The sequence below is a fragment of the Podarcis gaigeae genome, assembly GCF_964106915.1.
Source record: "Podarcis gaigeae genome assembly, chromosome: 12".
NCBI classification, from domain to species: domain Eukaryota; kingdom Metazoa; phylum Chordata; class Lepidosauria; order Squamata; family Lacertidae; genus Podarcis; species Podarcis gaigeae.
Window position 1 is genome coordinate 50,901,096 of NC_139688.1, and position 27,807 is coordinate 50,928,902.

General features: G+C 42.1%; 1 protein-coding gene across 2 annotated transcripts; it reads left to right on the forward strand.

Moving 5' to 3' along the window:
* Positions 1-410: 410 nt before the first annotated feature.
* Positions 411-27,796, forward strand: PDCD6IP (programmed cell death 6 interacting protein). 2 transcript variants are annotated; one of them, XM_083705646.1, is made up of 18 exons: positions 411-812; positions 4,742-4,796; positions 5,519-5,588; positions 5,935-6,062; positions 7,155-7,308; positions 9,130-9,230; positions 11,549-11,680; positions 13,188-13,410; positions 14,055-14,178; positions 14,800-14,977; positions 16,052-16,163; positions 18,324-18,493; positions 20,297-20,545; positions 20,779-20,913; positions 22,229-22,323; positions 23,450-23,576; positions 25,683-25,861; positions 26,801-27,796. In XM_083705646.1, the coding sequence occupies exons 1-18, from the start codon at positions 607-609 to the stop codon at positions 26,985-26,987; spliced, it is 2,625 nt and encodes an 874-aa protein (XP_083561772.1). In that variant the 5' UTR covers positions 411-606; the 3' UTR covers positions 26,988-27,796. The 2 variants fall into 2 exon arrangements, with proteins under 2 accessions (XP_083561772.1, XP_083561773.1); XM_083705647.1 differs by having other exon boundaries at positions 11,564-11,680.
* The last annotated feature ends 11 nt before the right edge of the window (positions 27,797-27,807 follow it).

Genomic DNA, 27,807 nt, shown 5'->3' on the forward strand with positions numbered 1-27,807 from the left:
GATTTTAGAAATAAATAACAAAAAAGGGTTTTCTTATTTTTTTTTTCCCCCCTCCGCCCCCTCCCGCCGGGTTTTCTTATTTTGAAGGGAGGTCAAAGACCAGAAAGAAAAAGGATGAAGCAACAGGACACCAGGTAGACGAGGCAGCCATGAGGTCCCTCAAAAGCGGGCATTTCTGAGGAAAACCGACCCTAGTAACAACAACCAAGGGACACACCACATGGGTCCCTTTCGGGATTATTTGACGTTCGAGCTCGCCCTTCCGCAAAATGAAGCAATCCGCCCCACGCGGAGTATGTACGACAGAAGCGCCAACGGCGCATGCGCGCGGGAAGCAGGCGCTGAGGGAAAATGGGGTGGAGCCAGGAAAGTAAGTCTAAAAGGCTCCTGGGCGGAGCTAAGAGCGGAGGGGGAGACTCGTTTTGGGGGGCGGCGGTCGTGGGCGGGGCCTAGCCGCGTGACGATGACGCAGCCGGGCGTGAGGAGACCATAGAGACTCGGAACTTTTGCGCGGAGGCCGGAAATGAGTTGGGAGTGCGGGCTCGGCGCTGAAGCCGCTGAGTTAGGGCCGAGGAAGTGAGGAGCCGACCGGCGGGGGCGGCGAAGATGGCGTCGTTCGTTACCGTGCAGCTGAAGAAGGCCTCGGAGGTGGACTTGGCCAAGCCGCTGTGCAAGTTCATCCAGCAGACGTACCCCGGCGGGGAGTCTCAGGCCGAGCACGTCCGCGCCGCCGAGGAGCTCCACAAGCTGCGCAAGAGCGCGCTCGGGCGCGCGCTCGACAAGCACGAGAGCTCGCTCGAGACCCTCCTGAGGTGAGCGAGCGGGGGGTGGGAGCGCGCGCGTTGGCGGCGGCCGTTGGCGTCCGTTGGCGGGGGAGGAGGGGGGGAGAGAACAGGTGAGGTGACGGCGAGAGTGACGCTGCGCCCCGGCCGCGCCCTCAGCCGGCGAGCCGGAGCCGTGGGGCCTCTGCTCCAGGCGGGGAAGCCGCGGACTCGCAAACGTCCCGAGCGCTTCGTTTTTCTCAGACACGGTACCAAAAAAAAAAGTTGCTGCCGGCGGTTCAAAGTTAACAAGACAACCTCACGGCGCAGGATTTCCACTCCTCCCCACCCGCCGTCTGGGAATGTGCTTTTAAACGAATTTAAACCGATACTCTTCCTCGTACTTTACTTTCCGCCCTCTTACACAACCCAGAGAGGGAGGCGCCTTCTCCTTCCTTCTCTTCGCCTTCGGTTTATTATTATCGTACAACTCCGGAGATCTTGCTCCTTTAAAGGAGTGTTTATTCCGGAGTGGCTGCTCCGAAATAGGCGCCGCTCCGCGTCTGTGCTTGTCATCGATAACTCCCCCCCCCCCCAACCCGCCTCCATGCTCTATTCTTGCTTTGCTGCTTCTCAGAGCCTTCCTCTTCCCAAAGTGCATCGTTTCGGACAGCGGGCAAACGTCCCAACAGGGCGATCTGATTGGAAATGACTCGCTGTGTCCATTAGGAGCTTATCCTCCAGCAAATGGGTTCAGAAAATGGAGCCCAAGGCTTTCCATAACGGGCGGGGCGGGGGGGGGCAAGCATCTGTATTTTCTCGTGGACTCCGCTGCCTTTTCGGTTGGGCCTGGATTATATGGGGATCTGTTAACTTTTCGACAGGGAACAAACCGATCACAGGTGGGAAATGTGTAGGGAGAAGATGGGGAAGCATTGAAGGTGAGAGGAATGCTGTCGGTGGTAAAGCAGGAACTTCCGGGTGTCGTACAGTTTATACTGCGGGAGAAATTGATCTGGAAGGCCCTACACAAAGCAGATTTAGGTGTGTCCCTACTCCCCAGACTTTGACATAGGGTAACACGGCCTGGCATATGAAACTCTGGACTGCTGTTAGCAATGCCCTGTTTTGTAAACGCTACAGTAAAGCCATATTTTCCCGTCTCCTGCTGCTTGGCATTCTGAACTTGAATGCTGCGCAGTATGAGTGAAATAGTGCAGATTAATTATGCTCCATTTTGCAAACAGGGCGGCAACCTAAGAGAAGTCCTTTTAAACTTTTGGGATAGTCACTTCATTCTCTAGGTAGGAGAACCTGTTTTTCTGCTTTATGATTTTTTATAAATGGACCAAGAACTCCAGCTGTCCCAAATCCCATAATATAAGTTTAAAAGGATATTATCAAAATGAAAGAAGAGTTTATAAACGATAATTCCGTTAAAAATTAGGGTGGATTGACTTACATAAAGTTTAGCAATATTCTCCCCATTCCTCCCCACTGGCCATCCCTAAATAGACATGAGGGGGGACGGGAGAACCCCCAGAACAGCACCTGGAGGGAGTAGAAGGGGAATTGTTCCACTAGGTAAGCAGAAATGCTTGTGATCTCCTTAGTGCCATGTTGAATCCCTCCCTTAGACTTGAGTTACCTAGTGGTTTCTGGTATGGTGTTGAATAATCCCATCAGCAACCCAACATATGAAACAGGACCTGATCCCCCCTCACCCCACCCTCGAGGCGAGCATCAGGTTCATGGTTGACTGGATGGGATAACGGTTACCCCGTTGCCATAGTCTGACCTGGGAAGATTTGGGCTGATGGGAACCCTTATTATCAGAACAGGGAACTGGTATTGACTGGATGGGTCCAGGAAGTAGCTAATGCCTTGCTTCAGGAAGTGGTGCCACCAGCTACATTGAACATGCCTGGATCCAGAAGATGAACTTCGTTGCAAACATCCCCCCCCTGCTCCTTGAGCAAAGTGACTGCAACTTGAAGGGTGCTTGTAGGAAGCTTATTTCACTACATTTCAAACTGGCCTAATTCCTGGTTTTAGCACCAAAACTGCTTTAGTCACTCTTGATTGACCTGTCTTGGGGGAGAGACAGAAGGAGTACTGTCAGCCATGAGGGAGCTGGATACTCAATGTTTCCGTGGTTTGGCTTCAGCATACGGGGCCAAATACAAAGAGTGGCAGTGACGAGGTGTGTTTGCTTACTTGCTCTATGGCCATTTTGTCCTATGCTCTTCTGATTTGTGTATGAAGCCATCAGGAGTAGGCACCTGGAGATTTGCAGCAAAGTGCCACCAATAATTGAGCAACATTCAGCTGTGTTTCTTGCATAATCTGCATTTGGTGAATGCGCTGTGCCTTTTTTTAGTGCATGGATGTAGTAATGGCTTTAATTGAAGCCAATAAGCTGAAAATGAGTCCTGACAAGTCAGAAATTCTGTGGCATGGTATTATTCAAATACGGGAAATGGGAAGATACTCTATTCTTAATGGGGTGCACTCCCTCTAAAGGGCGAGGTATGTAGCTTGGACTTTCTGATTCTGTTTCTGTGCACTCTGTCACTTGAGGCCCAAGTAGTCTTGATGATATGGATTGTCTTTCTCCACGTCCAGCTGGTTCACCAGCACCAGCTGTTGCTACACAGGGGTTACCTGGCTATGTCTCTGTCACCTGATGCCTAAATGATAGCAATGAGGTCTCTAGGGGAAGCGCCACCACAGGAAACAAAGAAATCCAGCCACAGTAATGTAGGTGGTGGTGTCACCCAGATAAAATCCTCAGTGGGTGGGTTGATACAGTTAGCCATTACAAGAAATATCTGGGTCCTAAGCTGTTTAGGGGTTCAAATGTCATGACCAGCATTTTTACTTTAATTAGGAGCTGGTGGAGTTGTTTCAGTACAGGCAAGCTGTGATCTGTTCGGATGATCCCTGTTAGCAATGTTGCCACACTGTTCTGGGCTGCAGTTTCCAAGCAGTCCTGAAAGACAGCTGCACATAAAATGCATTTCAGTGGCCCAGCCTGAAAGTTTTCAAGGTGTGAATAACTGGCTAAAGGTAAAAGGTACCCCTGCCCGTACGGACCAGTCGTGTCCGACTCTAGGGTTACGCGCTCATCTCGCTTAAGAGGCCGGGAGCCAGCGCTGTCCGAAGACACTTCCGGGTCACGTGGCCAGCATGACGAAGCTGCTCTGGCGAGCCAGCACAGCACACGGAAATGCAATTTACCTTCCCACTATAAAGTGGTACCTATTTATCTACTTGCACTTAAAGGTGCTTTCAAACTGCTAGGTGGGCAGGAGCTGGGACCGAACGACGGGAGCTCACCCCGCCGCGGGGGTTCGAACCGCCGACCATACAATCGGCAAGTCCTAGGCACTGAGGTTTTACCCACAGCGCCACCCGCGTCCTAGAATAACTGGCTAGGCATATACAAACTTGTTTTCCAGAAGTAACTCTGGAAAATGCTATTTTTTGTTATTAATTGGGAAAAGAAACTGCCTAGGTAAAAAACAAAGCAAAGCTTTTCCTCTTCCAAAATAAACAAAAAAGTGAGCACATGATTTTTTAAAAAATATAGTACTGCTTTATTTCAAATGCTTGGTTTGAAACTAATGCTTCTGTAAAATAAAAATTCATAAAAAGAAAAGCCATAGTCCACAACCTGTTGCTCATTCACTGAAGTAATTTAGTGACTGATTTGAAAGTGTTTTTAGTGGTTATAGTAAAAGCATTTTTATCTAAATAAGGATCAATATATTGATATAACATTGCTAAAATTGCAATCTGTAAATGTCTGCAGAATGCAAAATGGTTATCTCTGAAGTGTTCACATATAACTTGGATCATGTATGATCTAGTTGAAATTCCTGCATTGTTGTTTTCTTGGTATGTTGATAGTCACTTTATGACTTTTTATAAAGCAAACATCACTGCTAATCTTATGCATATTTACTTATTTATTTCAGATACTATGATCAGCTGTGTTCCATAGAGCCAAAATTTCCATTTTCTGAGAATCAGGTAATGCATTATGTCTCGTTAAACATTGTTTTGATAGGCATTGAAATGCCCCAAGAGCAGCATGAAACTGAGTGGATGGCAGTTTCTGTTCATGTGTATGAGACTAAAGTCTTATCCTTGAAGAACAATAGCAACCATTTTATAGCTGTTGTCTACGTGGAAAGAGGGACCGATGCTTTGAAGCAAACTGGCTTCACAAGCGATTTGCATGTGTATACTTAAATGACTCCCATTAAAATTAACGACAGTTCAAATAATTTTACTGTGTTCAACATGCTTGTAGTTATTAATTTGGAGTGGAGGCTGCAAGTCCAGATGTGCTTTTGCTTGATAGAAGAGATTGACAAAGATTGCTGTGAATGTGTTCAGAGCCCCCATTTTCATCAATCCATTGCTGTTTTCCTGACAATTTGTTCTGCATTTTGCTTAATAATGTAATTCTTACTTTGAGCTTAAAAACTTTTGTCTGCATTTGGCATGTATATTTCTGCTTAATTTTCTTGGAACGCCTGCATCATTTTACAACCCCCCCCCCAAAAAAAACCCCTGGTACTCTCCATGTGTTGTTGGACTACAGTTCTCATCATCCCTGACCATTGGCTTTGCTGGATGGGCTTGAGGAGCCTTGCAGTCCAGCAACATAAGTAGGGCAAGAGAATGGGGAAGACTGATCCATATCTTTCTTAAAACTAGAAAGTAACTTTCTGTTCTCATACTTGCAGATCTGTGTAACCTTTACCTGGAAAGATGCTTTTGACAAAGGGTCGCTCTTTGGAGGATCTGTCAAACTTGGTAAGCTTCTCCTATGAAAATGAAATCTGAGTTAAATTGTATAGTATTGAGATACAGAAAAATAAGTGAAATTTGTACAGCCTTTCAATTCATGTTTTCAGTCATCTTTTTAAAAGATCAATATTTGAAAGAAGCCATATAATTATATTTACCAGCTAGCTGAGTGCAAGCAGGGGATTCCTGAAAATGTAATTCTATACACAGAATGCAGGCATATGTTCTCTATATCAAGGTTGAGTTAGGTTTTTTTTTTTTAAAAAAATGTGCATTAAGGTATTTTTAAAGTAATTAGAATATTTATACTTGCAAAATGTATACTTTCCATGCCATGCATATTTTCTTTCAGCTTTGGCAAGTTTGGGCTATGAGAAGACTTGTGTTCTGTTCAATTGTGGAGCATTGGCTAGCCAGATAGCAGCAGAACAGAATCTTGACAGTGATGAAGGATTGAAAGCTGCTGCTAAACATTATCAGGTATTTCTTTTTCTCTCTAACATATGATTGAAATTGCTATTAGTTGTCTTGAAATTTGGCCATGTATGATTGAGTCTATGTTCAAAAAGCTACACCTTGGTTGTGGGACAATGGCCTTTCATTGTTGGACAAGGTGGTGAGAAACATGCAGTGGGTTTATTCACTTTGAAACACAGCAAACCTGGATTTAAGTTGTAGCTTTGCCATATATAAATTGGCTGCACTAGGGCATCATGCTACATTTCAAATTTATTCTGGTTCAGATAGGGAACCAGTAGTCTGACTTAAAAGGGAGCAAATCCTATGAAAAGCATAGTTGGAACTGCATGTGTTCACTTTTCTTTGGAATATGAGAGGCTGCTGGGTAGCAAAGCCTACCTCACCCCATTCTGTTTTTGAAAACTGTGGAAGCATATGAAACAGCTGACTGTATCATGGCAACTGCCTACACCATCTGTCTGGTACTCTTCAGGTTTTTTTTGTTTTTATAACTCCTGTCAGCCCCAGCCAGCATGATGAGTGGTCAGGAATGATGGGAGTTTTAGTCCAAAACATCTGGATGGCACCAGGTTGAGGAAGGTTAGTCTACATACTTCAGAAGGTCTGAGCTGCTGAGGGAAGTACATAGGCCTTAACTCTGAGATCATTGAAGGAATTTGGAAAGACATCAGTTGACACCCTCACTGTTTACACAGATGGGAGTATTGTCAGTTTTTTTCAGATGTCCTGAAAAGAAACAACAAACAACGTTCTTGGATATCGACACAGACATCACAATGATTTAAATAATTATACTTTTATAGATTTCCCTTTCATCGCAATTTAAAATAGGCCACAATATAGTTTTCTAATACAAAGGAGGTATATTTTACAGACTTAGAAAAAAATGTGACTTTTGAGCTCTCAATGTTTAAGCAGCATTGCCTCTCTGTCTTGCTGCAACCTCAGAATTGTTGGTGTTAGCATCACTCGGTCTAGCTCAAAAATCTGAGGTCTACTAAATACAAAACCAGCAGAAGCCTAAATTTGCAATATGTTTGTTCATCATGACATCAAGCATGTGTCTTTAATGGAATATCATTTTCTCTCAAGTTTGCTAGTGGTGCCTTCCAGCACATTAAAGATACTGTCCTCTCATCATTAAGTCGAGAACCTACAGTGGACATCTCCCCAGATACAGTTGGAACACTAAGCCTAATCATGCTGGCTCAGGCTCAAGAAGTCTTTTTTCTAAAAGCTACCAGAGGTATGTAATGGTCTACTTGTAATATTTACATTTCAGTTTTTTGTTTTGCTACAGTAGGAACTACAACAATTAGCATTGCTCCTAATTTCAATGAAAAGCTTTTCAGTGTGGTCAGCTGAGCAGTCTCAACAAACCTAGATCTGGCTCATGAGAAGAGCCCTAGAGTTTGGAGAGGATGTCCCCTTTGGGCTCTGGGGAGGGTCTCATTGCAAGCCTGCAAGTGGCGCTTTGTTGAGGCTCTTCAGGTTTCTTCTCCCTAATTCCGGATTTCTGGGGCTACATGTAAATTGAACACATGTAAACAGGGGTTGCCTGTATATTCCACTGTGTCTTCTAACATGCACATTCTGCAACCTTACCTGCCACCACAGCTAAGGACATAGCTGTCAACATACAGATTTGAAAATAAGGGACCAGCAGCCTTGAAAATAAGGGACCTGCAGCCTCACCTGTTCCAGGCATTCCAGTCTTCCTGTCCTCCTGCAGTCTGGTCAAACTCATGCTGGTAGCTTCGAGAACACTGTCCAACCAACTTTGTAACCAGAAGTTCAACTGAATAGAATCTGAATCACATGCACCACAAGGCCTATGCAGCCTCAACTTAAGATGGCTCCCTGGCCTGGCTTTGCACTGCAAAGTTTGCAGCAGCACGTGCAACAAAATGGCGTCCAGCATTCAAAAACCTCCTCAGCTTGCTTTAACTAGCCACACACAAGGCATGCAAGCTCCATCCCCCAGTCGTTCTTAGACTTCTTATTGGGTGAGCAACACAGCCAAGCAACACAGTTGGAGCCTCCCTCCTCCCTGGCCGGCAGGGAGGGAGGGAGAGGAGCTGCTTCCTTTGAAATTTAAGGGACATCGTTTAAGGGACATTTAAGGGACATCTATCAATAAGGGACAGCAGCGGGACATGGCGCTGGAATAAGGGACACTTGACAGCTATGGCTAAGGAGCAGCTAGTGAATCATTGTCTTTTATTAATTTACCCTTAGTAATGTAGAAAATTGATTGGGCCACTTGATAAATTTATTTCATATTTTGCTCTATTTATATATGCATTTATATCCCATCTTAAAAAAAATTACAATGCAGCAAGCAAAATAGTATGAGCAATAAAATCTATTAGTAATATGCTGCTGGTTACAAACAAGCACAGCAACTGTTTGCTCTGGAGCTGGTCTGTTTTTTATTAAGATCGTGTGTTTATGAAAGCTTAATAAGATTATTGTGGGCTAGTAGATTGCCAGAATATTGACATTTGATTTATAAGTTTGAGTAGAAAATGTGGGGAGCAGTAGTAGTGGGGGGGAATCATGGATCATCATATGCATTTTAGAAGTGCATCAACCATTTGGATTATTTGCAGAGCAGATTTGAAGATGCTATAATATAACTTTCACACAACAGCCTAGTTAATACTTGGATTTAAAAAGTGTTGTTCAAAACAAAACATGATTAGAACTTGCAAACCCTGGTAAGGCTCTTCTACCAAGTTTACGTTGTGGATGTGGAATATGATGTCTGATAACTGGACTTCCCTTTGGAAATCTATTACTTGATTTATACATTTCTTAGAAATATTGTATTCTATTAATTCAAAGAGATTTGAATGAAATTCTTTAAAAGGCAGTAAGTTCCTAAAGCTAAACAATGTGGCTGCTTTAGTGTACATAAAATATTCAGAACCTTTAACACACATCACACATTTCCACTGGATTTTAATATGATCTTACTCCTGTAAGTTGTACATGCAAAAAGTACTGCCTTGCTACTGCTTTTCAAACTGTCATATGTTTTAATGGCATCTATATTTTGTTTCAGATAAAATGAAAGATGCCATCATTGCTAAACTTGCAAATCAAGCTGCTGACTATTACGGCGACGCTTTCAAACAGTGTCAGTACAAGGATACATTACCCAAGGTTAGTAACTTCCTAGTGAAGGCGGCTTATGAAGAAAGGAAAATTTAGGAATCGTAACTAAATTTTGAAGAATCCCACATGAAGCCAATGAATACTTGCTAATTGTTATAGATTTAGGAAAGCACATCGATTCATTCCAACTTGTTGCTTCAACATTATGTTTTACAAAATTTTTATTTGGGATGTTTCTCTGACTCTCCCCCTCTGCTTGGGAATGTGGTTTCAATTCTTTACTAAAAAATTAATTCAAACTAACATACTTCGTAATGGAACTTATGCTTCGGTCTTTACTGTACCATCCTCTTTCACAACCAAAAAACTGATCTTGAGATAGGCTTGGTGGCAGTATGCGTGTGCTGTTGCTTGATTTCATGGCTTTCAGAAACAGGTAATAAAAGCAAAAATGTTATTTCAAACTTCCTCCTTTTGAAGATGTACGTTAGCTGTACTTGCGTCTCAGTTATTTGGATGAAGTCTCAACTCTAGAGTTGGTGTAAGGGCCTGTGTAAGTTAGTAATAAGGTGCTTTTGTTAGGATAAATTGCTGCTGGCTTGGATATTAATCCTTAAATTTTCAGAGGAGCTATGTTTTCAGGTTCAGCAGCCCTCCTTGATATAGTTGCTGCTTGAGTTCATGTGTCAACACTTTAAAAATTAATTTAGTAAAAGGGCTGGATGTTGCTTTTCCACTAGACTTGCCCCTTTGCTTCATGCTCAGCACAGTTACTGAGAGTGAGCTAGGAAAGTCAGGAGGAGCTGATAACAGGATGGACCTTGGAATATGTGCACTGGTATGCAGTTCAGTAATTATGACTCATTCATTTTATGCCAACTTACACCTTGTTTACATGTGCAACACATATAGCCTATTCTGTGTCAAACCTTAAACCTGGTTGCAGGTGGAGATCATTTTTAAAGACTGTATGTTTCATAGGAAAGCAACAGGTTTTTAAAACGTTACTGCATTCTACTACCACATTTTGTTGTGTGTGTAGACCAGACATAAAGCTTTTTGTAGACCAGACATAAAGCTTTCTTTGGAAGAATGATTTAAAGTTTGAATTCCTGTTGCACAAGCACTTTCAGTGAGGCTGGAAATAGAGGATGATGTAACCTCTTACGTAATCATTGACAGGGAAGTAATTAGAAGCTGCTTCAACAATTGCATCCATTTCCCACATTAGTCAAGTTTACACATACTGTCTCTTCTGCATCGTCATTCTTCCCATGTGAATTGGCAGATCACGGATTCTCAAGAACAACACAATCACAGTAGTTCCTCCTTGAAGAATTATGCTCAGTGGATCTCTACCTCTTTCTGTGCAGTTATGTATTTAATATTCAGTAAGAACTTAAGCCTGCCAATGGCCCATTTAGTCCAGCATCCTGTTTTCCTGGTGGCCAACCACATGTTTGTGGGAAGCCTGAAAGCTGCACTCTCCTCGTGTGATTCCTAGTACAGTAACTGCATTCAGAGACCTCACACCATGGAGTTAGAACATAAACATTGTGGCTAGTAGCCATCAATAGTTTTATTCTCCATGAATTTGTCTAATCCTGTTTTTGAAGCCACCCAAGTTGGTGGCCATCATAATCTCTTGGGGGAGCAAATTCTGGAGTTCTCCATGCAGTATGTGAAGAAATTCTTTCTTTTGCCTGTCCCGAATCTTCCAACATTATTTCAACATTCCTTCAAGTTCTAGTGTTATGAGCGAGGGATAAAACTATTTCTCTATTCACTCTTGCCACACCTTGTATAATTTTATACACCTCTTTCACATCTCATTTTGTCTTTTCTCTAAGCTAAAAAGCTCCAATTAAGGAAAAGCAGTTGCCATGCAGAGAAAGAAAGCTGTACATAGATGCATATGTGGACTGACCCACATAACTCTGAACCTTGTAACTGGCAAAAAATGGTTCTACATTGCTCCTTTGTGTGATCTTATACTGGCTTCTGTACATATAGTTGGAAGTATATGGAATAGCTGGTTGGCATCCCAGCTGTACTTCCTCATTCTTATTTGAGTTGTTAATCTTTGTTAAATAAGATTACTAAGCTTGGGTTCAGTTAGCTGAACTGAACTCCTAAGCAAATTTAAAATGTGCCCAATTTATATTTATTTTTATACAGAGCTGTGCTCATACTTCCACCAAACTTCATCCATGTAATGTTACATGGGTGGGTGTCCATGGCTTCTCATGTCTTAACCTTTCTAAACCATTAATTGGGTGACTCTAATGTCCTGTTCTTCTTCCTCTTTCCTCCTGCATCCCATGTTGTCTGTGATGGTTTATGTGGTTGGACTTTCCCCTGGTCAGTATTTTTATTTCCAGGAGGTGTTTCCTGTTCTGGCAGCAAAACACTGCATAATGCAGGCCAATGCAGAATACCACCAGTCTATCCTGGCAAAGCAGCAGAAGAAATTTGGCGAAGAAATCGCAAGATTGCAAGTGAGTAATGTCATTTCCTTTTTAGAATGCTGTAATTGGTTCTAGCTCTAGAAAGATTTAAGTATATGGGGGGGGGGGGGTTCCTGAAGACTTTTAAAAATCATCTTGCATCTGATTTCAACCTCAATTAGGAGGCTGAAGTCCAAGCCTGCAACAGTGTTAACTAATGTACGGGTTACATACACTTCAGTTTACATACGCTTCAGGTTACAGACTCCGCTAACACAGAAATAGTACCTCGGGTTAAGAACTTTGCTTCAGGATGAGAACAGAAATCGTGCTCTAGCGGTGCGGCGGCAGCAGGAGGCACCATTAGCCAAAGTGGTGCTTCAGGTTAAGAACAGTTTCAGGTTAGGAACGGACCTCCGGAACGAATTAAGTACGTAACCAGAGGTACCACTGTAATAGACTTCCACAATGACATTGAAACAAGGATAATAACAATAAGGTCCCAGGGTGGTGTACAACGTTAACTCATTTTATGGAGCGTAATAATGAAAACATAGCACAAAGCATAATAATAAAATCATCATCATAACTATCTCCCCTGCACCACACCTTTAACATGCCATAGATTATTTAGTGGCCAAAGGCCTTTGTAAAAAAGGAATGGTTTTGCCTGGTGCCTAAAGCCATGCAATAATGGCACCAGGTGAGCCTCTCTGGGGGGGAGCATTCTTCAAATGGGAGCCACTACAGAAAAGGTCTCTTCTTGCATTGTCACCCACCGAACCTCTTAGGGAAGGGGGACATGGATGACAAGGGAGACATGGATGACAAGAGCAGAGTCTGGGTCAGTTTGTATGGGGAGTGGTATTGAGGTTCTGAGCTTTGTAAGGCTTTATAGCTCAACACCAGCACTTTGAATTGGGCCCGGAAACTAATTGGCAGCCAGTGCAGTCAGCCCAGGATTGGTGTTATATGCTTAATGTGTGTGTATATAGAGACACGTTTCTGTTTATAATACCAAGCTTTCATATTTCCTCTTCCTCCTGTTCTAGGAAAAGGTGGATTCTGCTGGGTTTTTTTTGCAGCAAATATATTGCCACTAAAAAGGCACCTGAGCACTATAAGAGCAACGTGTTCTGAACATACTACGGTTTATTTATTTTTATTGGGTTTATTTTTTATTGCTGGGTGTTTGTTAGGGACTTTGACCTAGCTTGAAACAGAAGTGTATCTTTTGGGAATCAGTTTAGATATTTAACTCTACTGGCATTGAAAGTTTCAATCCCATATTCACTTACATGAGAGTAAGTCCCATGAAATACAACAGGGCTTACTGAGTAGGCATGTACAGTATTGCACTGTAAAAGAGGATATCTGAACAATATGTTAGAAAGCATTGGAGTAGAAACTAAAGATTTGGTTCTGTAAATTCCGGGCACACACCTTGCAAACTCTTTTGGATGTGTATGTTACCTTTATAGTCATGATTGTGTCTATATTAAATATTGCAGTTGTATGTAGAAACCAAGTGTTAACTTTAACTTTATTTTTAATTTAGCATGCTGCCGATCTAGTAAAAACAGTGGCATCTCGCTATGATGAATATATAAATGTAAAAGACTTGTCTGATAAAATCAGCCGTGCACTTACAGCTGCTAAGAAGGACAATGACTTCATCTATCATGACAGGATACCTGATCTTAAAGATCTAGAGCCTATTGGAAAAGCCAGTCTTGTGAAAGCCACTCCAGTTGTTGTCCCCTTGAGTCAGAAATTTACTGGTAAGCAGGCTTTTTATTGCAGTCTACCATTTAACATACATTACAGCCAACAGTACCTTTCTAATTTTTGGACTTAAGTTTTTGGACTTGCCACCTTTTCACTAAATGTTCAAGGGGGTGTATTTTATTGCTAATCTTTCAGTGCTATTGTGAGGTGTATTGGTAATCTTTCCATTTTGAAGATGGACAAACTGCTTCTGAAAGAGTTTAGTTTGCCTATCCCTGAGCAGTTGCTTATTTATTCACCTGCACCCCACCTTTTTCCCTGATGGGACTCAAGGTAATTTACACATAAAAATGCAAACTGCTAAAATCATAGAAAAAAAAATAATTAAAGCAATTAAGCATTGTTAGAAGTAAAACTATATACATATATTAAATCTATTAAATCCATACAGATAATTTAAATTAAAACATTACGGCACCAGCCCTTTCATTAAAAGTCCAAAACTGTTTTGAGGTGTTCTCATGTTAAGCATTGATACTTTGCCTGTGTTAAAATTTTGGTTGAAAGACTTCCCTTTCCAGAAGGCAATGGAGAACATGTGCTGGTGGTTTGATCTTTCCAGATAAGTATCCTGGGGAGGTAGACGTATAAGCATTGGGGTTTTTAGGTCATCGTAGTAATACTGCTCATTTTATAGATTTGTTTGAGAAGATGGTTCCCCTGGCAGTGCAGCAAGCTCTCACTCTCTACAACCAAAGAAAGGCAGACTTGGTTAACAGATCAATAGCCCAGATGAGGGAGGCCACCAATCTGGCAAATGGGTGAGTTGATGATTCTGATGTCTGACTTGGTAAAACATTCCGTTTGTTTGGCATGCCAAAGAGATACTGTTGAATAAAACAGAAGTTCAGTATTATTAAAGGTACGTTTTCATGTCATTTAAATTTATATGTTGCCAAAATTGTGTTTGGCATTAGAAGAGTACAATGACACTCATAAAAATTAGTTTTCATTAGCAGTGACACCATCAAGTATTTTGTGTGTGGCAGAAAGCACACTGGACAATTTGACTTTTACTGCAACGATACTTGGTACAGGCAGCCCCCCCCCCCCCAATTTATGCATGTTCAATCTGGAAGAAATGTCATAAAGACTTCACTGAAACATCCCTAAAAGGGCGAGATGGGCATTTGCAGGCTTTTTCAGTGGGTTTCCATTATATGCAATTTCACCTACGAGAGCGGTGCTTTGGAACGTAACCTCTGTGTCAGTTGGGGGCTGTCTGTAATTTTACTTTTTGCTACAGCAAACAGAATGGTACAAGAGAAGACAGTATATTCTTATACATTGTTAAACGGGAATGTTAACTCCCAACAAACTGTCAGTCAAGTGTCTTTAAAAGCTGGTTGATGTCAATTGAAGTGTCAAATTGTCCTTCCCAGAGTGCTGGCTTCCCTCAATCTCCCCGCTGCCATAGAAGATGTTTCTGGGGATAGTGTTCCTCAGTCCATTTTGCAGAAGTCTAAGTCTGTGATTGAACAGGGAGGCGTCCAAACTATTGATCAGTTGATGAAAGATCTTCCGGAACTGTTACAGAGAAATAGAGAGATTCTGGATGAGGTAAGCCTACAATAATACCAATAGTCTACACTGTTAGCACTTCAACTTACATTTGACCATATTGTGGTAGTGGCAAAACCCGAGCTGATAAATTCTCACACATTCTTTGTTTATTTACAAGAAACTAGATCACCATATGTTTTAAAAATAGATTCCATTTGATTGGATTCCAAGATTTCAGTGTATGTATATTCATATTTTGTTTCCCAATAAAGGGATGCGGGTGGCGCTGTGGTCTAAACCACAGAGCCTAGGGCTTGCAAATCAGAAGGTTGGTTGTTCGAATCCCCATGACAGGGTGAGCTCCCATTGTTCGGTCCCTGCTCCTGTCAACCTAGCAGTTCGAAAGCACATCAGAGTGCAAGTAGATAAATAGGTACCACTCCGGCAAGAAGGTAAATGGAGTTTCTGTGCACTGCTCTGGTTCACCAGAAGTGGTTTAGTCATGCTGGCCACATGGCCAGGAAGCTGTCTGCGGACAAACACTGGCTCCCTCGGCCAATAAAGCGAGATGAGTGCCGCAACCCCAGAGTCATCTGCGACTGGACTTAACTGTCAGGGGTCCCTTTACCTTTATATGCATATTATGTGTGTGTAAAAATATGCATTGGGTGTTCATAGGAAATAGGTTTTCAAAGCAACGCTGGATTTGTTTCATTCTAAAGACATTGGATGATACCCAGTTCTGGCAGTCTGCTTGCACAACAACTGTTCTGCTAACTAGGAACCTCATTTTAGCACAGAATGACAGCCAGATCCAGTGGATGTTGTCCACTTGTGAAAGATAGTGCACAGCGACTAACATAACTGCTGCTATCATAATTCTTGGTAACGGTTATGCCTGTGCACTATTGTTTGCTCAATGAATGCTGCAGCTTTCAAAACCTCTTGCACAAACACTGTTGAATTTTGCCCACTTGGTTAAATCCAGACTAAGTTGAAATTGGATGCCAGTCAAATAATTGGGAAATTTAATTATGATACAGATGAAGCCTATATTCAGCACACTTTGCATGGATTCAGCCTTTATATGGTTTGAAGTTATTTAATTAAAATATTTTTAAACAATTTTAGTCCCTAAGGATACTGGATGAAGAAGAAACAACAGATAATGAGCTAAAGAACAAGTTCAAGGAACGTTGGCAAAGAACACCATCAAATGACCTTTATAAGCCTTTAAGAGCAGGTAATTGTTCTTCATAACCTGGTACTGAGTTGCTGAAATATATAGGCATGAAGCTGAATTCTGTGTTGAGATTTATCCCAAAAGGGATTGGATTGTTAAGGAAAGACATCAGAGGAAGCAGAGTAAGAGCACCATTTATTGGACTCTGAACAACAGGTGGCCTCTTCTAAGTTCCTCTCTGGTCTGGTTACCTAGGTTTAGCACACCAGTGGCAAAAGGTGGTTGTACTACATATATAATTCAATATAATTCAGAATAGTAAGATTTTCAAATAATAGGATGCCATACATCATATTTGCTTACTCTTTGGGGAAAGGTGCAGAATGGAGATAGGAGAGGAACTTAATTCTATACTTCAGAATTCATTATGCTGAAGAACCTTAACTTCAACTATTCAACTATTTTAAAGTTTTACTCATTGTCTGCAGCATGTGTGCTTTAATTATTGAGACTGATTTTATTTTATTTTTTGATGCTTTTATTTCTTGTATTTTCTTGTGTTGCAACTTGAAATCTGTGGAATTCAGATCGTAATATGATAAAGTATGATAAAAATAGCAATAAAAATAGTTAAAAATCATACAGCATCTAGCATAATACATTGCAGTTGTTACAACAGAAAAATCATTACGGGTAGATCCAGACAATCTGCAGATTCGAGTGGTTCATAGGGGTGGGGGTGAGTTTGAGAATCATACAGTGGTGCCCCGCAAGACGAACGCCTCGCAAGACGAAAAACCCGCTAGACGAAAGGGTTTTCTGTTTTGGAGGCGCTTCACAAAACGAATTTCCCTATGGGCTTGCTTCGCAAGAAGAAAGCCCATAGGGAAATCTCCGGGGACCTCTTTTTAATGCTAGCGGTGGGGAGCAAAGCCTTCCCCCCCCTCCGGCCTTCAGAAGAGGTCCAGGAAGGCTGGTGGGGGCCGAAAGGCTTTGCTCCCTACCGCCAGCATTTTAAAAGCTGTCCGGGATAGCAGGGAAGCGCTTCCCGCTATCCCGGATGGCTTTTGAAGGCAGGTGGGGGGGAGCAAAGACTTTTGCCCCCCGCCCGCCTTCAGAAGAGGTCCTGGACCTCTTCTGAAGGCCGGCGGGGGGCAAAAGTCTTTGCTCCCCCCTGCCTGCCTTCCCGGGAGAGCGGAGAAACGCAGCGCGTCTCTCCACTGTCCCGGACGGCTTTTGAAGGCAGGCGGGGGGGGGGGAGCAAAGACTTTTGCCCCCCGCCCGCCTTCAGAAGAGGTCCTCTTCTGAAGGCCGGCGGGGGGCAAAAGTCTTTGCTCCCCCCCACCTGCCTTCAAAAGCCGTCCGGGAGCATTTTAAAATTGCCCCGGGACAGCGGAGGAATTCAAAAGCCGTCCGGGACAGCCCGGGGCGATTTAAAAGCCCCCGGGAAGGCAGGCAGGGGGGACAAAGACTTTTGCCCCCCGCCCGCCTTCAGAAGAGGTCCTGGACCTCTTCCTTCTTCTGAAGGCGGGCGGGGGCTTCCCGGGGGCTTTTAAATCTCCCCGGGACAGCGGAGAATTCCTCCGCTGTCCTGTACAGCGGAGAATTCCTCCGCTGTCCTGGGGCGATTTTAAAATGCTGGCGGGCGGCAGCGCTGCCGCCTGCCAGCATTTTAAGATCGCCCCGGGACAGCGGAGAAGTCTCCGCTGTCCCGGGAAGGCAGGCGGGGGGGGGGGAGCAAAGACCTTCGCCCCCCACCGGCCTTCAGAAGAGGTCGGGGGACAGACTGTCCCCGGACCTGGTCTGAAGGCGGTTTCCATAGGAACGCATTAATTGATTTTTAATGCATTCCTATGGAAAACCGTGCTTCGCAAGACGAAAAACTTGCAAGACGAAAAGACTTGCGGAACGAATTAATTTCGTCTTGCGAGGCACCACTGTACCTGTTTTTATAAGTTGTGCGCTGAATTATTTTTACTTTAGTGTTTTACTGTTTTGGAGCTAGCCCTGGGATCATGTGATGAAGGGTGGACTAAAAATTATCTTTATAAGTGGGTTTCAATAAATGGAATTGTTTGAATTCACACAAACACCAATTTACTAAATTATTTGTAACACAGACTAAGTTTTTAAACTAGTAATTGTACAATATTTTGTGTATTGATAAAAGAGGCATGCTTGAGCATCGAATGAACCTTTGTATTTTTTTATTTTTTGTAGAGGGAGCCAATTACAGCAATATCTTGGATAAAGCTGTGCAAGCTGACAAACAGGTTAAGGAGCGTTACCAATCGCATCGTGATACAATTTCACTATTATGCAAACCAGAAGCAGAACTGAATGCAGCAATTCCGTCAGCAAATCCAGCAAAAACTATGCAGGGAAGCGAGGTAAGAGATTTAGAAATTGCATATAAAGTTTCTTAACGATTCAGCTCTTGATTAATAATGTTCTGCCTTAACAGTTGTTTGAGAGATTACTTAAAACAGGCTTCTTCAACCTCAGTCCTCCAGATGTTTTGAGACTATAGTTCCCAGCATAATAATAATAATAATAATAATAATAATAATAATAATAATAATATTTTTTTATTTATACCCCACCCTCCCCAGCCAAGGCCGGGCTCAGAGCGGCTTACAAGCAATAATAAAAACAAGATGAATGGTTACAACTTAAAAACAAAAATAAAATACATTAAAATAATGGAACATTAAAATATTAAAATGTAGCCTCATCGCAGGAGGAGAAGGAAAAGAAAGGGGGGGGGGAGAGAGAGAGAGGGAGGGAATCACATTGGCTCCAAGCCAAAGGCCAGGCGGAACAACTCTGTCTTACAGGCCCTGCGGAAAGAAATCAGAACCTGCAGGGCCCTGGTCTGATGAGGGAGAGCGTTCCACCAGGCCGGAGCCAGAGCTGAAAAGGCCCTGGCTCTGGTTGAAGCCAATCTAACTTCTTTAGGGCCTGGGACCACTAGGGTGTTGTTATTTATGGACCAGCATCCCTGACCACTGGTCCTGCTAGCTAGGGATCATGGGAGTTGTAGTCCAGAAACATCTGGAGGGCTGAGGTTGAGGAAGCCTGACTTAAAACTTAGGGTGAAGGGTTGTAAAAATCTTCCTTAGATATTACAGGAGCACTGTTCATGTGTTGCTTTCATGGGTTCATCTCACAATGCTGCTGTAATGATCGGAAGCTCATCACAGGCTAGTCAGGGCCAGTTGCTCAAGTACTTAGCATCTGAGCATTGTTTCTGATCCTGAATGAGCATTGGTTACATGGAAAAGATGTGTTTGTTTGGCCTCAGTTATACTGTGTTGCATCTTTAGACATTAAAATGAGGTGAACCATTGGAAAAACACTGCTAAAGATAATGCAACACAACCTTCTAAGAATTACTTATAGAATAATTCTACCTGGTTAAAGCAGTGGGAGAGATGTGACATTAGAGCCCACCTTATCAGCTTTGATGAGAGACCAACTGGTGCTTGCATTTGCTTGTTTTCCTCTTCCCTTCCCACCATTTCTTCCATGTGCTCCGTGTTTTTGTTTTTTACTTTGTAAGCCTGCAAGCAGGGACTGTTACCTTTAAGACTTAGGAAATTTTGTACATGAGAGGATGATGTTAATTTTAAAGTCTTCCAACGCAGCACAAAAACTTAATCATCTATTAGGATGAACTTCATTTGAAAGGCAAAATTAATGGGACACAGGAGACTGGGGTTTTTTGTGTTGTGCTTTTTACATTAAAAAGTTCTGCAAGGCCTTCCCAGATTACCTGAGTGTCATGACATGGAATGGAGAATGGCCTATCCTGTTTGCCGTCCCCACCCAATCCATCTGATATAAATTTATAGGTTCTTGTGAGTAGCTCATCATCATGATCCACTTTGTAATTAAAAGCAAAAATCAGAAAACCTCACGGCCAGATCTTCCATATGCCATTTCATTTTCCCCCAGATTGGTCAAGTCTGTGTTCTGTGATGCAAAAACATGTCACTGAGTTGGCCTCTGTAAGGCCCAGCCTTGCTAAGCTAATTTTTTTAACGTACAGCCTTGATGATGCAGTAGTGGGAGAAAATAAGTATTTGAAAAACAACTGCTAGTTCTGACTCTTCTCTTTCTGGTGCATAGTGGAAAATAAGACTTAACAAGTGCCTCAAAGTACCAACAGTTAATTGCACTTTGCTTTCTAGGTGGTGAATGTCCTAAAATCCTTGCTAGCTAATCTGGAAGAAGTGAAAAAGCAGAGAGAGCAATTAGAGAATGATCTGAAGGCAATAAACTTTGACATGACAACAAAATTCCTAACAGCCCTTGCACAGGATGGTACTTTAAATGAAGAAGCCATTTCTGTCACTGAGCTGGATCGCATTTATGGTAGTCTCACCCACAAAGTACAGGAGACCCTGAAAAAACAGGAGGAGCTGCTCAACAACATTCAGGTAGTCTTACCTTCTTTGTGATACATTTTAAGGGCCAGCTTGGCACAGTTGGTACCTGGGGGGCAGGGTGCTGGTAGTCATTGATTTCACTATGCTTATATTAATTCAAACTTGCAGCCGCAAATATTTTCTTCTAGTAGATAAATGTATTTATCTTAGTTGAGATAAATGCCTGTGAAATAGTACGTACTTTGTGAAACCCTCTTAAAATGCTTTCTTTTTTCTCATGGTAGAATTCACATCAGGAATTTTCTAAGATGAAGCAATCAAATAATGAATCCAATTTAAGAGAAGAAGTTCTAAAGAATTTAGCTGTTGCTAATGACAATTTTGTGGAACTTGTAGCCAACCTGAGAGAAGGCACAAAGGTATCGTAAGGTCCATCACCACAAAAAGCAATACCACAGATTTTATTTTCTTTTTTTTCCTGGTCTGATAGATTAGTGAGTTTTAACAGGTGCAGCATAAAGCATTGCAGAAGCCCACTTGAATAAATGTATATACTATATTCTAGAGAGAACGCAGGTCTTGAATTATAAAAGTTGAAAATGGGGTGACATTTCATGTACTTAATGCTACTTTGATGGGATGGGATGAAATGCCACAAATTTCAGAGCAAGTATTTATTACCTATAATGACAATAAGCAATAAAACTGAAAGGGAGAAATTCTAAACGAAATACAAACAAAAAATTGGAAGTTTGGGAAATGGCATCCCTTTGAGTTATACAGAAACAATAAAGAAGGATTCTTAATATGCTCCTCTCATTGCAGCCTTGAGTCTCCTTTGAAGTTAACACCTGTAGCACCTCTTTTTAGCAGAGAAATGGGAAGATAGGGAATGAGAAGGAAGAGAGAAAAACTAAAAAAGAGAATGGAAGGCCCTGGCAGCGTGTTTATGTTGGGGGTGTATTGTTTTTTGTTTTAAACTGAAGAACGTTTGTTTATTCATTTATTGCACTTTTTATCCCACCTTTCTCACCAAGGAGCTGGAGATGGCTTGCATAGTTTTCATTTAATCTCCACAACAACAACCCTGAAGGGTAGGCTAGGCCCAAGGTCACCCAGTGAGCTTCATGGCTGGGTGGAGATTTGAAGCCTGGTCTCCCAGGTACTAGTGGGGGTGTATTGTAATCAAAACATTCTAGAATTGCAAATGGCACAAGGGAGGCAACAGAGGAAAGAGGTTGGGCTAACAGGAACAGTATATAATTTGTTGCAGTGATACTGAGGCTTAGCGCAGTAGATACGATATACATTCCCTTTGTATACAAGGTACATTATGTGTCCAGTCGTTGATGTTGAGTGGACAGCGAATTTTTTAAGCTCTTAAAACCAGAGCCTTTGTTCCATCTGAAACACATGCATCTTATTTAGGGCTCTTTGGACCAGAATGCAATGTAGTACGAAGTGAAGAAATGTCAAATCAGGGTCATGAGAATTGTCAGTTGACATATATAGTCTTCACACTGTCCCTTAAGCACCTGCAGACTGTTTTCATATAATTCCTTGTATGGAGTTCCACGTTTGCTTTTCCTAGTGGCGATGCTGGAAATAGCAGTGGACTAAAATGTTTCTTAGTCATCAGTTTCCTCCTTGGAAATATGACTTATGTCAATGTCCAGTGCTTTGTTTTTAAAATGCTTCTTGCTGGTGAGGAGTCACTGTTTTCTTCCTTCCTAGTTTTACAATGAATTGACTGAAATCCTTCTGAAGTTCCAAAACAAATGCACTGACATTGTGTTTGCACGCAAAACGGAGAGAGATGAACTTCTGAAGTAAGCTTGCCCCACCTTCAAATATTAGATGATATTTCATCTTAATGGTTTTCTTAACTACCTTTGAGGGAAGAGTTCCTTCCAGTCAGGGGGACTTGAGATCAGAGGTGACTCTTCAAATGATAAATATGCATTTATTGTAAATGCTTGGTAGTAATCTCTGAGAAAATTACAGGAAATGCTTAAGTCATACTGCAGTAACTTATTTATGTGTGTCAAGACGTTGGCCAATTAGTAAGGGCTAAATATGTATATATTATGCATAGAGCCAGCTATATTCCTCTATTCTGGTGGTGCCCCAACTTAAAAATTGCCCATGGTCTTGGCCGATCACTTAATAATGTTTTTTTCTGCCTTTTGTAGTTTATGTCATGTGTTTAATGCTATGTGCTTTTTAATAGGATTGCTACTTCTGTTTCTAAAGCCCTGTGTTTTATTGTATTTCATAGAATTCAAAACGTAATACAATGTAAGAAAGAACAGGAGTTGTTAAAATGAAATTAATACAGACATTTATTGTGATGGGTGCGTCAGTTCCCATCTTCAGCCGCAAATGCAGACATGCTGTGGCCCACCAGAATGAAGCTCACAGGCCACAGTTTGGGGATCCCTGCTCTGTTTCTTACAAACATGTCTCTGGCATTCTGCAGTTTTTGAACTTTTTTGTCTACATACTTTAGGCAGCAAATTTCATATGTGTGGATCCAGAGAAGTACATACAGAGTTTTTCTTACATTCTAGAGCTGCTGTGGTCCCTTTACAGCCTATTTCAGCTGTTCTTCAGGGTCACGGACGAACACATCCCTTGCATGAGCAAATTGGGCACTTTTGACAAGCTATAGTGTCTGAAGTTTGGAGCATGGTTTTCTTTGCAATAGAAACAACATTTTTGCTTCTTTCAAATGCCATTTGATCCGAAAAGGTCGTATTTAATTCTGCTAAGCTTTGGTGAGATTAAGCTCAACCTAATTGCAGAGGTAATTTGACCAGTTTTATAATAGCTTGGTAGCTTTCTCTGCAAAGACCCTGTGTAGGTGTGTATCGAATATTAATTCTATGTTAGGTGGGGAAATACTGCAGCAATCTATTATGTTTCAAATCTTATGAAAAACATTTTCCTTTTAAGAGATTTGCAGCAAAGTATTGCTAGAGAACCCAGTGCGCCTTCTTTTCCTTCTGTGCCTGCATACCAAACTGGAGGAAACAAACCTCCAGCATCATCGACTCCAACTCCAGCTCCCAGAACCAGTGTGGTAAGTAAAGGATCCATTTAAACAAATTTATAGTGTTATTGTCCTCGCATCTCAGTACATTCGTATGACCAGCCTTAGGTACTGCATAGCTGTTTCATGAATGAGAAACCACCTGTTCCGTGCTGGCTGCTATTGCAGGTGGGCAGCATTTCTGTTTGCTTGTTTAAATATATACAATACCACTTACCATTACAAATCTTGAAGCGGTTTATCAAGATAGAAACGATTTTTAAAAATAATAATACATGAACACAGTTTCAATAAAAACAGTGCCCCAGATCTCTCCAATACTATAAGGCAGTTGGATTAGTGTTACTAGTCAGGGAAAACCCAAGCCAGCAAATAAGTTTTTCGTAAAGCATTTTAGTGGTGGAGCATTTCGGTGCCACTGTGGAGAAGGCCTGCTTTTGTGTTGTCCCAGGTTCTGTGATTACATAGTACCCTCTTTGTCTGGCCCTTGGACCTCTTAACTAGACTGCTCCCCTTTGTCCCAGGCCACACCTGGCAGTGACCCAGCTTCATGTCCCCAGTATTTATGCCTGACTGGAATCACTACTATTATTATTAATACAGTGGTACCTTGGGTTAAGTACTTCATTCGTTCTGGAGGTCCGTACTTAACCTGAAACTGTTCTTAACCTGAAGCACCACTTTAGCTAATGGGGCCTCCTGCTGCCACTGCGCCACCGGAGCACGATTTCTGTTCTCATCCTGAAGCAAAGTTCTTAACCTGAAGCACTATTTCTGGGTTAGCGGAGTCTGTAACCTGAAGCATATGTAACCTGAAGTGTATGTAACCCCAGATACCACTGTAATTGAATTTCTACACCACCCTATACACAGAGGTCTCAGGGCGGTTCACAGAATAAAATCAAAATATAAAACCACAAAATACACAATCAAAATAAAAACAACCCAGTAACAGCCCACCCCCCAAAAAAAACATTTTAAAAGGGCATAGGATCCTCACAACCTCGACAGGAGCCACTCATTGGAAAGACCGTGACCTCAGAAATGTCTGTGGCAATATTTATTGGCAACCAAATTGGCTGGGTGTGGAATGTGTCCTTAACCTCTGTTAGAAGATGGAGAGAGTGGGTGCGTGTATAAGGGACTATTGGAACTTTTATATTAAGTGGAACATTTATATTAAGTTAGCAGACATTGAAAATCAACACAACCTCTCCAGGGGTGGGGGTGTCTGCTCCCCCAGGTATCATGGAATAACCCCACCACTTGGCCTTCCATCATATATGTCATCTCTTTCATCTGTACCACACCGACTTGCATTTATTCGTGCAAGGTTCAATGTTTTTCCATCGAACCTGCTGAGCCACAGATTTTCCAAGGGTTTGGTGTCTCCGCTATGCGAGTGTGACGGGAAAACAGTTGAATCTCTTCCACATATAATGTTCAACTGTCCCTTACATAGCATAGCCAGGACTAAATTCCTGGGTCCTGCTTTACTGCACTTGGTTGGCAGGCCTGTTGAGTCACATGCCGCACTGCTTTTGCAGGATACAGATCCTTCTGTAACTCTGCAGGTGGCGAGATTCCTGAATGCGGGTATCTCACACACAAAAACCACCAAAAAACAACATCAACAACAAAAACTAATCGGACAGTTATGATGAGAGTGCATGACGGATCTCGTCTCCAGTTCTCCTTTTTCTGTGAACCGTCCCTTGGATCTTTCCGGGCCCCAAGCTGTTATTTGTCAATGACCCACCCTTGCATTGTGGTGTTCCCCTTCTGTTGTTAGATGTATTGGTTTTTATGTTTCTGTGCTTTTATTTTTGTACATATTTTATGGGCTAATAGCCGTAAATAAATAAATTTGAAATTTGATTTGATTTAAGTGGTAAAGGTAATATTTGTATCCGCATTGGCAGGTGGCCCCCAGAAGGTTATATAGCCCTTGGGATTAAAATATAGGGAATAGGTAGCTTGGCCCTGGGTTGTTCAGAGCTTAGATTTGAAGCCTTGTTTCTTGGCTCATGTTTCCTATTGTTTTTCAGAGCCTATTCTGTTTAGTGCCACACACAGATGATAGCATTGTAGTTTATGTCGATGCAGCGCACACCTAACTCCACTTTTCTTATTTAGGCCAGTAAACCACAGCCCCCAGCACGCCCTCCCCCACCGGTGATTTCTTCGGCAAATGCACTCACTACTCCTGTACAAGCAGCCATTGGGACAGCACCTTCTCCGGCTGGCTCTACGGCTAACACAGCACCTTCACAGGCTCAGGGGCCGCCTTATCCGACATATCCAGGATACCCTGGGTAAGTTTGCAAAGAAAAAAAGAAAGTGCTTGAGCACCACTTGAGAGATTAGATTGCTCTTAATTATTCAGCAATATTCTTCTTCTTCTTTGACGATCACTCACTCATAGCCAAGTAAAAATTGTTTTCCAAAAACAAGGTCTTAACAGTGAGTTCATAAGTGACTGTGGAGGCCAATTCTGGATCCACATGTCCTTCCAGAGTGGGGACATAGGTTTCTGGGTGGGAGCTGGTTACGGTAAGTGTGCCTTCCTCTTAGCATGTTTCTCCCTTTTGTCCTGAGTTCGAGCATCTTCAAAGCCCATGACACCTTTGGTAAAGGCTGTTCTCCAATTGGAGCACTTGCAGGCCAGTGTTTCCCAGTTGTCAGTGTTTATACTCCATTTTTTAAGATTTGCCTTGAGAGAGTCTTTAAACCTCTTTTGTTGACCACCAGCATTATGCTTTCCATTTTTAAGTTTCGAATAGAGCAGTTGCTTTGGAAGACGTTAATCAGGCATCCGAACAAGATGACCAGTCCAACGAAGTTGATGTTGAAGAATCATTGCTTTGACTCTGGTGATCTTTGCTTCTTTCTGTACACTGGCATTAGTTTGCCTGTCTTCCCAAGTGATGTGTAACAATTTTTCGGAGACACTGTTGATGGAATCTTTCAAGGAGTTGCAGATGGCGTTTACAAGCGGTCCATGTTTCATAAGCAATGGTAGCACCAAGTTAAAGCTCTTGCTAGTGGAAGTTGTTGTGGCAGGAGGATGTCAGAATTGGACCTCCCCTAGAGTATTAAGACCCTATTAAGGATTCCAAAATTCTGGAAAGCTGTTTTTTTAGCAGAAGGTTTGATGGGCTATGGAGAGGGAGATCCTTTAGAAGGCCAACTGGAGAGGTTTATGTGCTCTGCGGTATTGTAACTGTACATCCTGCCACTTTTTGTTTTTACAGATACTGCCAGATGCCTATGCCAATGGGCTACAATCCTTACATGTATGGCCAGTTCAATCTGCCCTACAATCCTGCGGCTATGTACCAAAATCCTGGACAAGCACCGTATCCTGGACCACAGCAGCCTGGATATCCTTACCCACAACACCCTCCACAGCAGCCTGGATATCCTTATCCACAGCAATAACATATCTGCAAAGAAGCACTGCTTGTTATAACTAAGAGAAACTTGCAATAAGCATACTAAATCTTTAGTTCCAGTTAGTGTACCTCGCTGTATTGAAAACGCTCCGTAACTTTTCTCTGGTTAGATTCTCAAACATTCTGTGCTCCCGATTGGATTCTGACTGTATTAAACCTCTTAAAGGATCAGCAGGCTGCATCTGTAGTATGTGAACAGATTACAGCAAACGGTGTGAACTACACTTAAACCAAAATTCTTTATTAAAAAAAAAAGTAATTTCCTATAAATAGTATTTGGGGTAATTGAGATGAAAAGCAAAAGGAATTGCACTGGGTGAGATTTAGTCCACAAGACTAAATGCGGTTTCCTTCTATATTTTGCTGGTTTGTATTTTGGGTATCAGTTTAGCTCACAATCAAGACATTGTAAATCTTAAGTACAACATAATATTGCATAGAGACGGTTTAGAAATGTTTAACAGTAGATATTTCTTACTTGCCTATAACGTGTTATGTTTCTGAAGTTTGGGTGCACTCTTTGGCGTTGGATTTTGAAGCCGAGGTTTCTGCTAAACACTCAAGGATGGAGATAGGTTGTATTTAAGTTCCTGTAATATACAAATGATTCCATAGATCAATATTATGTTACCCCAGAATGAGCAAGAAAAATAAATAAATCTGCATATTTTTATTGAATCTTTCAGAAGACGCTTTCAAGTTGTAAGATGTTCATCAGTGATGATTTGCAAAAAAATGTTGCTAAATTGCTATTCATGACTGGCTGAGAAGTAAAACACTTGACATTTATTTTGATATCTTGCTCC

Bases quoted from the DNA above. Each gene is read 5' to 3' on its own strand.
- PDCD6IP (XM_083705646.1), top strand. From the start codon at position 607: ATGGCGTCGTTCGTTACCGTGCAGCTGAAGAAGGCCTCGGAGGTGGAC. The intron at 11,681-13,187 runs GTGAGTAATGTC...TTTTTAATTTAG, and splicing joins AAGAAATCGCAAGATTGCAA to CATGCTGCCGATCTAGTAAA. The intron at 13,411-14,054 runs GTAAGCAGGCTT...CTCATTTTATAG, and splicing joins CTTGAGTCAGAAATTTACTG to ATTTGTTTGAGAAGATGGTT.